Raw genomic sequence first — 12,654 nt, 5'->3', positions numbered from 1 at the left:
AGTCCACAATCCACATTCTCCACCTCACATATATCATCAATCAGGAGATTTCCTCATTGGCACAATTGCTTCTCAAGCCTTCTTTATGGGCAGCCCAATACACTTCAATGAAGACCCACCAGCCCTATTGCTTGAAGAGCTTATGTAAGAATGAACATGTGTTCTCGTTTTCATTTTTTTTTAAAAAAGGGGGGACATGGCTTATGAAATTAAATTATATAAAAGTTCATGGGATTTTTCAGTTTTTAAAGATGCATTCTCTGCAGTGAAAAGAATGCACCCTTTGGGATGCATCAAACTTTACAAATATTTATTTTGCTTTTACAGTTTCTCTTTCCTCTGAAATTTTTTGAGTTACACTAAGGAGTTGGCTTGATGCCATCTTTGCCCTGGGGTGGCTCTGAATCTGTGGTTCATTGGTTATATTACACAGCTACAGATTCAAAACCCCCACAGAGCAAAGAGGTGAATGTGCAAAGCTGAAAAGTTGGGGATTTACCCTGACTTTTCCAGCCTAAACTAAGTCAGCTCTTCTGCCAGTCTGTTCTTGCTCAGAGCCACTCTGGAGGCGTTCTCAGGTGGAAGGCAACCTCCTATTGGTCACCACGGGAGAGGGGAGGCTGCCAGAAAGCCTGCATTGCCTCACCTGATGAAGACAACATGATGTCACCACACACCAGTGATAGTGCATGGTTTGGTGGCAGAGTGGTGCTAAAATGGAGCCCCAGGTGCCCCCATGGTTATGTTAGATTTATCTCTGTGCCTCCCTCCTTTATGAGCCTTTTAAATATGGACCAGTTTTAATAGTGGCATAAATGATATAAGTTTTATTGTGAGTATTAAATTTTGGAAGGCATTTATTTAGTCAGGTTGAGGTTTTAGTGGTTTTTAGATTCTTTTGCATGCTCTCTCTCTCTCTCTTCCCCCCTCTCCCCCCTTTCTATGACTTTCAATGTTTTTTCTTCTTCTTTATATATTTTCCTTTATTTAAAACCTTTTAAATTTGCTCTTTACAATGGAATGGAGGCTTTAGTTGTGTGTGTATGTGTCATATATATACTTGTCTGTGTCCACAAGTTATTGGTCTAAATCTATATGTGCATATGAGTTGTTAAATACCTGATTAAAAGACAATTTTTTAAAGGTTAACTTTCTTTAAAAGGATATATTAGCAAAAAAACATACTGCTCTTAAGGTGAACACTGACATCATTTGTCTTTGATATCTTTTTGTAGACCACTCGAAGGCTAAAGTGCCTCCAGAAAGATAGCAAATAGATATTGTGGTAAAAACGACAACAACATTTAACACAGAACTCAGTAGCAATAATTAATCCTTCTGATGCAGAATGCAACTTTTGTTCCAGCATGGTACCTAAGAATTACCAGCACATCCTGGCCTTGGCATTTGCCATAAAGGAGATTAATGATAATCCTCACATCTTACCTAATATCACATTGGGCTTCCACATTTTTGACAATTTCTACACTGCAATGTGGACTTATCATGCTACAGTACAACTTATATCCACATTGAAGAGACTTGTTCCCAACTACAAATGTGACCAGAATAACACAATTGCAATCCTCGGGGGTCTGGACTCCCAAGTCTCATATTATGTGGCAACTGTTTTGGATATCTACAAGATTCCACAGGTGTGTGTGTGTGAGTGTTTAAAACTCATTTCATATTTATTTTGCTCTTTTGATCTTACCTTTAGTGCAGATGAAGCCAGGTTAAAAATGCATTACATAAATGATAACTATAAGCTATTCATTGTACACATTTATAGTATTTTACTGGGGCCTTGCTAGAAGTAGATTTCTTCTTGCACACAGCATAAATGATATTCGGGAGTGAAATTTCACAGCTGCATGATCTCATTCTCTGAGATAAGGATATTGTGCATTCTCCTGTGAGAAATTAGAGCTGAGCCCTCACCTCCTTCTCCAGAAGAGAAAGAAATGTTTCTCATGACTGGCTGTGGAACTGAGAAGAGACACCTATGAAATCCAGCCAGGTAGTATGTTCTTTGTTCTTGTCTGGGAGGAGAATGTGAACCTGTCTGCTCAGAGATTGTAGGCCCCTGGAACAGCACCTTGTTACACCCAGAGAACCAGTGCAACACCCCTCAAGGAGACTGTGGTTTCCAATGGAGGGACATATGGGAGCTTTCTATTACATTTATTGTTTATGTCTGCATCCATATTTCAACAATGTATTCAATAAACTGTGTATCGTTCTTTTATACAAGAGGTTTTGTTTCATCTTGGTAACCCCAGCATCTGTTTAGACTGGAGCCATAGCAGATCAGGCATCCAGATTGATACAGTTCTTTCAACAGACCATGCTCAGTCCTAGATAGGTTGCTACCCCCCTTGCTTGTGTGTGGTTTTAAAAGATTGTACTCATACAAAGTTTCCCAAGTATGCTGATAGTTCACTGTTTTTTATCAGGCCCCCACATTGGCTCCAGACCAATCACCACCCTGCCATCAGAAGGAAAATTCCTTAGAACTTCTTTTTAAAATGGAAAGTGGTCTCCCCATTGAGTAATTATGGATGTGGGACAGGAGAATTTCTATGCAATGTATCAGTGCATATTCACATCAAAGGATGGGAGAAAAATTTGTTTAGCGTGCATTTAAATGCAAACTTACGTTACTAACCAAAACACATTTTGCAATTGAAATCCATACATTTTTAAAATGTGTACAGAAGCATTTCTAATACACAAAGAAAATGTGGCTGAGAAAAGTGCATGCAAATATGTGAATCTTAAAAATGCACAAAAAAGACTTAATCATAAAGAAATCACTGGAAACAATATACATTTGAAACAAGGCACACACTCAAACACGCACAAAAAAAATGAAAACAAATGCTTACATAAATGCACTTAAAATAGATCTACAAGCAAATAAGGGCGCGTTTTCATGGAGACAAAAGAAAATATGTTCAAATACAATGTATTTTAGGAAGTTTTCCAACAGCATTGAATTGCACATAAATGTTAACTAAATTGTGATCTCAAGATTGAACCACTATTGGTATTTGGTAAGCAAAATTACAAAGCTACACACATGTGCATGAACTTTGCTTTGAAAATATTTCTTTCTGACAACTTGAAAGCACCAATTTGCCTTATAGTCATGTTATGAGGGAAGCTGATATACTGCATGGTGTGTGACGTTTAGTTGCTAGTATGTTCTTTCTGTCTCTCATCCACAAATATCTTTAGCTCATATATGGTGCTGCTCCAGTGATGAATGACAAAACCCCAGGACTTTCCTTCTTCCAGATGGTCCCTCAGGAAGCACTTCAATATGAGGGGATTCTGTCTTTGCTTCTCCATTTCAGGTGGATGTGGATTGGGGTCATAATTATGGATAATGACAATGGAGAAAGATTTCTGCAAACTGTGTTTCCAATGTTTTCCAGACATGGAGTCTGTTTTGCCTACATTGAAAGAATCCCTAGGCTAACTTTTATCACTGAATTTTACAGTTTGTTAGGAAAACTAGCGGAAGTCTATGATAAAGTCAGGGATAGTGAAGCTAATGTATTAGTGGTCTATGGGGAATCTGACACCATTATGTGTTTGAGATGGTTTCAATATGTATCTGAAAAAGAACATGTAACACATGAACCAAATGGTAAAGTACTGATAATGACAGCCCAGATGGAGTTCAATTCAGTTACCCTTCAAAGGACTTGGAATGCACAAGTTTTTCATGGTGCTATATCCTTCACTATTCACTCCAAAGATCTGCCAGTGTTTCAACAGTTTGTGGAGCATACAAACCCTCTCTACAGAAAAGCAGATGGGTTTATTTTGGACTTCTGGCAACAGGCCTTTGGATGCATATTCCCAGATGAAGTTGAGGGTGAGGTGGTTGGGGATGTTTGTACAGGAGAGGAAGATTTGGAGAGCCTTCCTGGATCGTTTTTTGAGATGAGCATGACTGGCCACAGCTACAGCATCTACAACTCTGTCTATGCACTGGCTCATGCATTACATGCCATGTCATCATCCAGACTCCGGGACAGAGCTCAGTGGGATGGAAGAGGACTAAAATTCCATAATAAGCAGCAATGGAAGGTAATACACAATGGGTATAACTGGGTTTTTTTGTTTTTGTTTTTTAATTATACTGTTTTCCGGTACTCATATTTCTTCATCTTCCAAACAGTCAGGAAAAGCATGAGAATTCTCACTTCCAATCAGCACTTTCGATTTTATTTATTTTTTAAAAAATATATGTTTTGCTTACTTAGGATTGTATCCTATTGGTTGTATCCAACGTTATCTGGGTCATTGCCATGGGCTGATTCTAAATAGGTCCAACATTGGATAAAGCCCTTAGTTTTCCACAGTATATATTTGCACATATTGTTCTGCGAACCCCCATTGTTTCAGCACTTTCTAGGTTCAGTTTTCATTGGAAGGAGGCCACTTGAGGATCTGGGTGTTTTGTAATTTATTTCAGTTTATCTACTAAAGTACAGGGAACTGTCCATATGCCTTTGTTATACTGGCAGCGGCTCTTTAGGGTTTTAAGCAGGATTCTTTCTTTTCCCTATCTGGAGAAGGGGGGGATTGAACATGGGACCTTCTACATGCCAAGCATGTGCTCTATCACACCAAGCTGTGGCCCTTTCTAACCCTGGCCCCACCTTTTCCCTTCATTGCCTGTTGCTTTGTGATTCTCTGGCTTTTAGACATTTACTTTCTAGGGGTTTGCAATGTGGGTCTTCTCGGCCTCAAAATTTGTTCTGGGTGATTCTCTGCCTTGATTTCCTTCTCTGCCTTATCAAATTATCTGTTGAAAAACTATTCACTATTTGGGTAACCAGTATTAAAAGAAATGCTTACAGATCCCTTATTTTTAAAGATAAAGAGATAAAACTTGGAACCCTAATAGTACGTAAGGACTGCTTTAGCTGTGCCAAGTTTGAATAAGATCCATTCATGCTCCTCCAACCTGGTGCCCTCCAGATCTATTGGATGGAGCCCCACCCCTGCACTGGAAATGTAGCCAGCCAACAGACGTAAAAGCTTAACTGAAATAAAGAACCTGCCTGTGCCTCACTCAGGTGTAGAAGCTTTCTCACTTATGATGCATTGCCAGCCGAGCAGCACCTCTACACTGTGAAAATGTGGATGATTGACATTTATGAGTCTGAGCAGAAATGCGCTCTCCCCCCCCACACCCCTTGGCCAGAATCAGCAGCCAGTTAGTGTTTCCCACTCCCCAAAATACTGTGAATGGAGAACATGGTCAGGGACAGCACTATCACTATTCCTAAATTGTTAGCCACAGATGTCAATATCAAAGCTATCCCTCACCCTGGTCAGCATCTTCCAAATATGGAGATATTCAATTTACACACACACACACACACACACACACACACACACACACACACTACATGTTCTTCAAATCATGGATAGCAGGGTCAGGACTGGCTAAGTTACCTCAGTGTAAGTGCATGTGGTCCCAATTCAAATTGGCCCTGTGTAAAAATAGAAGAGGGCATTTAAGATTACTTCTATTTTCATTCTGAAATTCACACCTTCACATGAGTGGAAAATAGATGTGGGGGGAGTGCATACACTGGAACCAATATGAAAAAGAGAGGACTATTTCTAGATGCCCATAGTTGACATTCTTTGAGCAGTTTACTCCTCCAAATCTGTAAGTTTCAAGTGAAATATCCAGTGGAAATGAATGTGAACTGGAAATCAGGACTGCGTCCACAACACAATAGTATCACTTTTTGTTGGTTTGTATGTTTCAACCTGGAAGTTTCAACCCACTCTTAGCAAATGACAACCTTTTCTAAGTTCTTCTCTTTTACTTTTCAACTAAGCTTCATCAGTTTCTGAGCAATGTCTCATTTCACAATGGTGCCGGGGACAAGTTTTCGTTTGACAAGAATGGGGAGTTAATAGCTGGATTTGATGTTGTCAACTGGATCATTTTCTTGAACCAATCATTTCGTCGTGTGAAGGTAGGGAGGGTGGATCCCCAGGCATGTCCAGATCAAGTGTTTACCATCAATGAGGATGCTATAACTTGGCATAGCTGGTTTAATCAGGTAGGATCCAATTCTGGAACACTTTGTTAACAGTGCAACCCTATGCATGTCTACTAAGCAGCTGGTTCCATTTTATTCAGTGGGGCTTACTCTCACGTGAATGGGTATACAATGATAGATTAAGGCCAACATCCTATCTATGTGCGGACAGAAAAAAGTCCGACATTTTTCTTTCCAAACTGGGATAGGATTGCATGGTAAAGATGAAATCCTATGGGTTGTATCCTCAATCAACAGAAGCACTCAAACTCAGAGACTAACAATCATCCAGTGCAGGGTGGGAGGAGTAGTAGAGGCTATCTTTGAATGGAAAAAGGGAGAGTGAATCCTCATGTAAAGCCTTTAAGAGTTTTTCCCTTGATAGAGACTCATGATCTTTGCTTCTTCATCTTCCCATGCAGCATTTTTCAATAGATGGGCTTTTTCACCCATCTTGCTGTTTATTATTATTATTATTATTATTATTATTATTATTATTATTATTAATTTATTTATATAGCACCATCAATGTACATGGTGCTGTACAGAGTAAAACAGTAAATAGCAAGACCCTGCCGCATAGGCTTACAATGACACTTTGAAGAAATCTTTATCAAGGGACAAGACTTTATCCCGATGGATGATTTCAAGGAGATTAGAAGAGGCCTCAGGGTAGCTCGTATCCTCACATCTCCAGTCTCCTCCCCTCCCTGCCTACCCAAAAATCCGCTTTCCCCTTCTCTGTGGTTGCTTTTCCAAACGCAGATGCCAACCATCCATGCCAGCTGCAAGAGGGTGGGGAATGAATCCAGATCTCTGACTCCCTCTCCTGAAGTCAGACTCTGATTTCAGAGGGGGCATCCCCACTATGCCATGGGGCCACAGACAAAGTTTAGTGACCATGGGATTGCTCCCTCCATCTTCTAATCTAAGCTCTTATAAAATACTGGGATCATTTACATAGGTGTTCTGGAAAATTTTCTTCTCGCCTAAATTGATTAAAATCTGGTTAAACTTGTCTATTTGATTTTTATTTAGGAAATTAAAAATAAAGAGAATAGAAGAATACCATTATGATTTTTTAAAGTATGTTCTGTCTATTTACCAAGCTGTATTATTATTTCATTTCTTCCTGGCATCCTCATCCAAAAGCAGTAGAATGGACATATTTTATTAGGAAAATAATAATCAATAAAACTGACTTCAGCTAGTTTAAAACTTAAATTAAAATCATATATGTAGATGGCAGTTCTATGCATGTTCGGACAGAAAAAAGGGCTATAACTCCCAGTTTTTCCATGTAGAATGTGGAATGCCAGGAGTTGTGGGCCATTTTTTGTCTGAAAATGATGTGATTTTAGAATTGATCAGTTTGATATCCTTTCCAATCCTACCATTTCAATGGCATTATAGCCATCCATGATGTAAGCAGTTAATTTCATTTTTTAAAAAAATGCATTTTTTTTAACATGGACATTTCTCGTTGTAAAAAGAAAGCAAAGGAAAAATATACATATAAAATATTATCACCCCACATAATGGACAGGAGTGGGTGAGCAACCCTATGCACCCTAGCAGCATCTGGGGGAAGAATAGAATATTTTGGAATCTGAGCCCAATTTGGATCAGAACCATAATGTAGGGAGTAGAAGGTGTTTAAAGATACCGCCCTGCACCTACTGTACAGTAAATATATCTATAGAAAGAGGTAACTACTACACATTATGTGCTCATCTACACCATGCAGGATATTCCATTATGAAAGCAGTATGAAAGTGGTACATAAAAGGCTGGAACCATACTACTGCTTTATAGAGATATTGAAGTGCACTGCAGGATCTACAGTACTGCTTTATAGTGGTACTGAAGTGACAACTGTTGGGGCCCATGACACATCTACACCAAGCAGGATATAACACTATGAAAGTGGTATTTATTTATTTATTACATTTCTATACCGCCCAATAGCCAGAGCTCTCTGGGTGGTTCACAAAAATTAAAACCATTCAAAGTATAAAACAACAGTATAAAACCTTAATATAAAATACAACATAAAAGCTCAACCAGATAAAAACAGCAGCAATGCAAAATTACAAATTTAAAACACCAAGTTAAAATTTATTTACAGACTGTTAAAATGCTGGGAGAATAAAAAGGTCTTCATCTGGCATCTAAAGGCATATAATGTAGGTGCCAAGCGAACATCCTTAGGAAGCTCATTCCACAGCTGGAGTGCCACAGCAGAGAAGGCCCTCCTTGGTTTGAAAGTGGTATATGGTATGTGTCATGGGCCCCAACAGTTGTCATTGCACTTGCATAGTGGAATATCTTGCTTGTTGTAGATGAACCCAAAGTATTGTCTGTTCGGGCATTACTTTAAACTCATATCATCAATTCCTGCAGAAACAGATTCCACAGATAAACAAGCAGATCCCACAGGAAGTTTTAGTCATATTTTGAAAAGCCCAGAACCTAATGAATTTCAAAGCAATTGTTCACAGAATTAACATTGTCCTCTTCCATTTATGGATTAGACGCAGCCATTTTCTGTTTGTAGTGAGAGTTGCCAGCCTGGTTCTAGTAAGAAAGTGAAGGAGGGGAAACCGTTTTGCTGCTATGATTGCACTCCATGTCCAGAAGGGAAGATTTCAAATCAGACAGGTAAGACATATAGTATGCATTAGGGGTGTGCATGGACCCCCCCCCCTCCACTTCTCTTCCAGATCCACAATTTGCGGAGCTCCGGATCCGGATCGGAGCTCCGTTTTCCCCCCCATAGGCTTGCATTGAAAGCTAAAAAAGTATACAACTTTTTTTCTGTTAAAGTTTGAAACCTCAAGTTTGGCACCATGACACCTCATGGAGGTATACACACGCACACCAAGCTTCAAGTCAATCCCATCTTCCCCTGATTTTGGGGGAATTTTTGGAAATCGGGCACCCCATTCACACCCCTTTCCATAGCTCCGTCAATTTGCACATTAGAAACCTCAAGCTCGGCACCATGATAGCTTATCCAGGGATACACATGCACGCCAAGATTCAAGGCAATCCCATCATCCTCTGATTTTTGGCGGGGCTCTAACCTCTAACGCACCACCCATAACCCCAATTCACACCCCTTTCGATAGCTCCATCAATTTTAATGTTAGAAACCTCAAAATCACTACCATGATAGCTTATCCATGTGTCCACATGGATGCCAAGTTTCAAGCCAATCCCATCATCCCCTGATTTTTGGGGAATTTATGAAAGTTGAACACCCCAGTATCTCAGGGATTTAAAGCTGCAGACAGCTCAATGGGCCCATTTCAAAGGAAATCCCAACATGCCATGAATTGGGGAGTAGAGATAAACCTAAATATGAATCTTTTTCCACACTTGAAAAATTGATTTGGAACTTGAGCACAGGAAGGACTTCTCCCCTGAGTCAAAGCAAGACATACAAAAACCATCCCTGTGAGGTAGGCAGAGGAGGAGGAAGGGAAGGCAGGCAGGCAGTCATTTCTGGGGGCACAAGGAAGTGAGCCAAGGATAGTTTCAAAGCCAGTAATGCATATAAATTGGAATAAATAAATGAACAAAGGAGGGATGGAATTAAAAGCAGCAGTGTTGCTGAATAAACAACAAGAAGATTTTTTTAAAAAAGGCTATATCTTTCTTTTACCAGTAAGAGGGGAGTGGACGTGCCCAAGGGGAGGGGGATCATCTGCCAATTTGACTGGTCCTGTCTAGGTACCAGTCTTTAAGAAGCAAACAGTCACTTCAACTCATTACCCTGCCTCATTCACAGAGGTTTAGGGGTGGTCCCCCCCCCCCCAGTAATTGCTGTTTTCTACTTGTGACCCTCACATATTTTCTTTCCAGTTCTGTTCAGGAGAAAAAGATGTCAGGGTTCCTCCTCTGACCTAGACCCCTGAGCAACTCCTTAAAGGTCTCTCTCTCTTTAAGAATTCCATCTTCCTTCTTTTACCAGTAGATGTGAGATGAGTGAGACTCCAGACACTTCAGTTTAAACACAATACTTACTAGTAAAGTAAAACAAGCAACATACAAGTAAAGTTAATTAGTCAATAGAGCTGAGTGATACAAAAGATATTTGAAGAAAATAAAAACTGTTACTACACAAACTTTCACTTTGAACTGCACCTGCAAGCAGCATTTTTCTGCCTCGTCCTTATGCCCTGGCCATCCCTGGCTCTGGTCTGCCTTGTTCTGTCACTTTTTTATACCCTCTTCCTCCAAAACAGAAAGTACCATTCCCACTTTGAAGAAATGAAACTTAACTGTAGAAATGAAACTTAACCATGGAAATGAATTTTAACAGGAGAAATGAAATTACTAAACTTAGGAATATCCACTCTAAAAAGAAAAACTCCAAGCCTCTAGGCCTGAGTTTATTACCTTGCCTCTGTAGGCTTCAAACCTTCACAGAGAGGCTATACAAGAACTTATTAATTGAGCCTTTTCATGCATTGTCTTTGCATCAAGGCAGTGTCATTGGCAAAGGTGCAGCTGGAAAGAAAGGAGAAACAAGCAGTATCAGAGAAAGTGAGAGGTCAGTTGTATAGCCTATAGGAATTGGTTTGAAAATCCAAGTGTTTAACATAGCTGTGTTTAGGTGACAGTGTGAGTCAACCTCTCAACCATGGAAGAAGCAAAGTGATGAGTCCCTCCTCTTTCTAACTTGGGTCTTACTTACATTTGGCATCATCTTTTCAGTGGCTCTTACTTGTTTACTAGCAAAAAACATCACAGTGCTGCTGACTTTCTCAGGCATGAAACCATGAATTGGGAAGTATCTGCCAAACATATTTTTAATTTTCCAAACAAGCATATATAAAATAAATGATAAAAACAGCAACTATTAGAAAAGCATCTAAAGTGTCACACTCATAAAACTGAAGAGTTGAAAGAAATCCTTCATTCACACATTAGACCCTTCACACCTGAGGCTTTTGAAATGTATAGGTTTAAATTAATTCCTCTCAGAACATACCAGTTAACATTAGTATGTAAGCTCTTTTTGCATAAATTTCTGATTTATGCAAAAATGTGTACAGTAATTTTCCCTAGACTGCACTGTCAGGCAGGTGGAATTAAAACTGTCGGGTTCTGGATGTTTTTATTCAGTTCTAAAATGGGTCACAATTGATAGGTTCAATGCAGATGGGAAAGGCACAAAGTCCATTATTGAACAATGGTGGGAACCTGGATGCACTGGAGAGTAATGGGAGATATCAGAACCACCCCCTCAGAACTGGCCACCTTGGTGGGATCTGGATAGACCAGTCACACTTGGGTCCTGATGCCCTTGTTGACCATACAGCTTGTAAGAGGTATAGTATATACGCAATGAAGGTGACCATGTATTTTCTTTTTCAGACATGAATGATTGTTATAAATGCACAGATGAAAGCTATTCAAACAAAAAACAGGATTTCTGTATGCCCAGGTATACAAGCTTCTTGTCTTATGAAGAACCGTTGGGGCTCAGTTTAGCCTGTTTCGCTCTTTTCTTTACTTTGATTACAGGTTTGGTGCTAGGGACATTTCTCAAGCACCATCATACTCCTATTGTCAAAGGCAACAACCGGAATCTCTCCTACACTCTTCTCTGTTCACTCCTGCTCTGTTTCCTTTGTGTATTGCTGTTCATCGGTCAACCTGGAAAGGTGTTGTGTCTCCTCCGTCAAAATGCCTTTGGCATCATTTTCTCAGTGGCTGTTTCTTGTGTATTGGCTAAAACCATCACTGTGGTTCTGGTTTTCATGGCTACAAAACCAGGATCCAGGACACGGAAGTGGGTTGGAAAGAAAACTGCAAACTTCATTATCCTTTCATGCTCCCTTATTCAGGCAGGCATTTGCACTGTGTGGCTGGCAAACTTCCCCCCTTTTCCAGATGTTGACCTGCATTCAGTGACAGAAGAAATTATACTGGAATGTAACGAGGGTTCCGCATTGATGTTTTACTGTGTCCTGGGCTACATGGGCTTTCTGGCAATGGTGAGCTTCACAGTGGCTTTCCTAGCCAGGAAGTTACCTGACAGTTTCAATGAAGCCAAGTTCATCACTTTCAGCATGCTGGTGTTTTGTAGTGTTTGGCTATCCTTTGTTCCATCCTATATGTGCACCAAGGGCAAATACATGGTGGCTGTGGAGATCTTCTCTATCTTAGCTTCCAGCGCTGGGCTACTGTGTTGTATCTTTTTCCCCAAATGCTACATTATTGTATGGAGACCTGAGTTGAATAAGAAAGAAAAGCTAATAAGAAGAAAACTGTGAAGCTTTTAACTACCTGTATCCTTTGCTATAGCAATCAGTGCAGACCAATGGGTATACATTTTATGAGAATTTTGTTCGAATTCCAGGTGTCATTCACAATGCCAAAAGTGAGTGTGAGCAGAAACACAATTCTCTGCAATTTCCCACCATTTCTCAAACTTGTTTTCATATCCCAATGTGTGCACTTACACAAGCTTTATTTTTTCCCCAAACTTGCATTTTTAAAATACATTTTTTGAATTGGGGAAATGCCACTTTTAAAAAAAAATGTATTCTTCTGAAAAGTA

General features: G+C 39.8%; 1 protein-coding gene across 1 annotated transcript; it reads left to right on the top strand.

The window, feature by feature from the left end:
• The first annotated feature begins 1,367 nt into the window (after nt 1-1,367).
• On the top strand, nt 1,368-12,367 carry LOC134405547 (vomeronasal type-2 receptor 26-like). Its single transcript, XM_063136791.1, has 5 exons — nt 1,368-1,655; nt 3,241-4,101; nt 5,874-6,101; nt 8,615-8,741; nt 11,466-12,367. The coding sequence occupies exons 1-5, from the start codon at nt 1,368-1,370 to the stop codon at nt 12,365-12,367; spliced, it is 2,406 nt and encodes an 801-aa protein (XP_062992861.1).
• Nucleotides 12,368-12,654: the final 287 nt, after the last annotated feature.

This window comes from Elgaria multicarinata, chromosome 11 (assembly GCF_023053635.1).
Source record: "Elgaria multicarinata webbii isolate HBS135686 ecotype San Diego chromosome 11, rElgMul1.1.pri, whole genome shotgun sequence".
In the NCBI taxonomy this organism is placed as follows: Eukaryota; Metazoa; Chordata; class Lepidosauria; order Squamata; family Anguidae; genus Elgaria; species Elgaria multicarinata.
This window is presented reverse-complemented; position numbering and strand designations above follow the sequence as displayed.